At 67.6% G+C, this 2,491-nt stretch overlaps 1 protein-coding gene across 1 annotated transcript in view; it reads right to left on the reverse strand.

The window, feature by feature from the left end:
* Positions 1-2,491, reverse strand: part of SEMA7A (semaphorin 7A (John Milton Hagen blood group)) — a 33,525-nt gene that overhangs the window by 14,737 nt on the left and 16,297 nt on the right. Inside the window, 5 exon segments of the mRNA XM_008641973.2 lie at positions 181-296; positions 1,065-1,263; positions 1,495-1,603; positions 1,734-1,912; positions 2,190-2,329. Coding sequence (XP_008640195.2) covers positions 181-296; positions 1,065-1,263; positions 1,495-1,603; positions 1,734-1,912; positions 2,190-2,329 — 743 coding nt within the window.

Raw genomic sequence — 2,491 nt, forward strand, 5'->3', positions numbered from 1 at the left:
GAGCACCCTGGGACAGTGGGAGGTGTCCCTGCCATAGTGGGGTGGGACTGGGCGATCATTAAAGGTCCCTTCCAACCCGAAGAATTCCATGATCCCACTCCCAGCCCCCCGCGCTGGCACTGACCCCTCTGTCCCAGCCTGACCAACCCTCCACCCTCCTGCCCTGGAGCAGGGACCCACCCTGGCGTGGTCCAGGATCATGGACTGGATGGGGTCCTTGTTGGGGAACACCTGGATCTCCATGACGTTCTGCACCCCGTCCGGCAGCTCCACCACCTTGTGGATGGAGCCCTTGTCTGGGAAGAGAGAGGGATCCCGAGGGGAGGTGACGGTGCCAGGAGGAGCCTGCCTGGGTTCCCGGCGCCCAGAGAGGGCAGGATTTTCCCCGGAGCAGCCTCCCAAGGGAATGGGGCTCGGGAATCCTCATGGATTCCCCGTTCCCAAGCGGATCCCTCCTCCCGCTCAGCTGGTGAAGCCCAGCCCGTGCCGGAGTCAGGACCCCCCCGGTGATCCCGTGTCCATCCCACAGCCCTTCCCGCTGGATCAGCCTTCCCAGGGGGACTCTGCGGGGCGTTTTCCAGGATTCTGGAAAATCAGACCAACGGGAGCGCTCGTGGGCCCTAATCCGACCCCAGCCACCCACCGAGAGCCGGCTGCAGCTCCTTAATCACAGATCGGGGATTTAAATCCCTGCAAGCCCCTCCACGAGTGCCGGAGAACAGATCCCAGCACGGAGCAGACGGAGGGATGAGCCCAGCTCGGGGAAACGCCGGGAAACGATGGAGCCGCTCCTTTCAGGAAGGATTTCTGCTCCACCCCTGGGGCGGGCTGCGCCCCCCTCCCCGCTGGCCGCGGCCCCTCCGGGCCCCTCCCCCGTGCCTGGGATGCTGCCTGGAGCCCGGCTGTGCCCACGCAGCCAGGCTGGAAGCGTTCGGCTGTTCCCGGGACTTGGCAGCTCCCGCCTGCCTGACGAGCATATGCCAGGCGGGGAACGCAGCCCCGGCGCCGCCCCGCTCCCCCCGGGCGCTGTCCCCTCCGCCGGGGGCTGTCCCCGCTGGCGGTACCTGTGGCCAGGTAGAGCACGTTGTAGCGCTGCCCGTCGCCCGCGGCCCCCTCGTGCACCCCGCTCTTCTGGTAGCGGTGCTTGTTGTGGAACAGGGGGCTCCTGGAGGGCGCCAGCGGCTCCACGCGCTCCTCCACCTCGGGGTGGCTGTCGGCGATCTTGAACGTCTCGCTCGGGGTGTGCTGCCCGGAGGGGACGCACTGCGGGCAGGGGGGACAAAAGGCGCCGTCAGAGCCGGCAGGGACAGTCCCGGGGCTGCTGTCTCTGTGCCCGTGCCAGCTGCCGCTGAGATGCTCCCTCCCCGTGCTTTCCATGGCGGGGTCAGGCCTTATCCAGCCTCCTCCCACTGCCAGGGCTCGGCTCCTTCGCGCAGTGTCCCCTCCCCTGCCCCGCGGGCCCTCCCGGCCTCGGGACCCCCGAACCCCCCTCACCTGGCCGGGTTTGACCTCCGGGGTGGGGCCGGTGTAGCCTTTGAGCCGGGATGTCCGGAACACGTTGTCGATGTCCCCAAAGGAGTAGACACAGACAGCAGAGCTTCCCCTGAGGGGACAACGACAGGGTCAGGGGGACAGCGGCCGCCCCCTGGCTCTGTCCATGGCCGTGCCCGCTCCGGCTGTTTTCCAGAGGGAGAAGAGGGCTGGAAGGAAGGATTTGGGACAGGGCCCCTCACCAGGTGTTGGTGAAGAGCCCGTAGACCTTGGAGCGCCGCCAGTCGCCCGCGGGGACGAAGAAGACGTCCTGCAGCCAGTTGAAGTTGCCCTTGGTGACGGGGTCCACGCAGATCAGCGTGGCCTTGAGGAACGTGGTCCACTTGGAGGCCGAGAGGGAGCTGGTTCCTCCCTTGTCCTCCTGGGGGACAGGGACAGCGGGGAGGGGGTCAGGGCTTGGCTGGGACACCCCAAACCCCCATCCCGAGGGATGAATTGGGAACTGCGGGATGCTGCAACGCCCCAGCGAGACGGAGCAGGGAGTTCTGTTCCCGGCGAGGCCGAAGGACGTGGCTGTGCCCACCCAAAGTCGGTGTCACATGGGCCAAACCGAGCCTGGCTGAGCCCAGGGGAGCTGGCACGTCCCCTGTCACCCCCGGAGCTGGCCTGGCTCCCGGCCCGCCCCATCCCCGAGGTACCTTACACAGCTGGGCCACCCGCGAGATGTTCCTGGGCGCCTCGGGGCTCTTGTCGGGGTTGTCCTCGCGGAAGAAGTAATAAATCTTGTCCTGGTGAGGCTCCTCGTGCCTCAGCGTGGTGGCCTTGACAAACTGAGGGTCTGGGGAGGGAAGGGACAAAGCCTGAGCCACACGGATCCCGTCCGGGAAAGCCGCCGGTGGGGACAGGGCTGGGAAGGGGACAGAGCAGCGCCCCAGGGCAAGGACAGCTCCCAGCCCAGCCTCCCCCTCGCCGCCCCCTTCCCTGGACTTTCCGCTGCACC

The sequence above is a fragment of the Corvus brachyrhynchos genome, unplaced genomic scaffold, assembly GCF_000691975.1.
Source record: "Corvus brachyrhynchos isolate BGI_N302 unplaced genomic scaffold, ASM69197v1 scaffold309, whole genome shotgun sequence".
In the NCBI taxonomy this organism is placed as follows: domain Eukaryota; kingdom Metazoa; phylum Chordata; class Aves; order Passeriformes; family Corvidae; genus Corvus; species Corvus brachyrhynchos.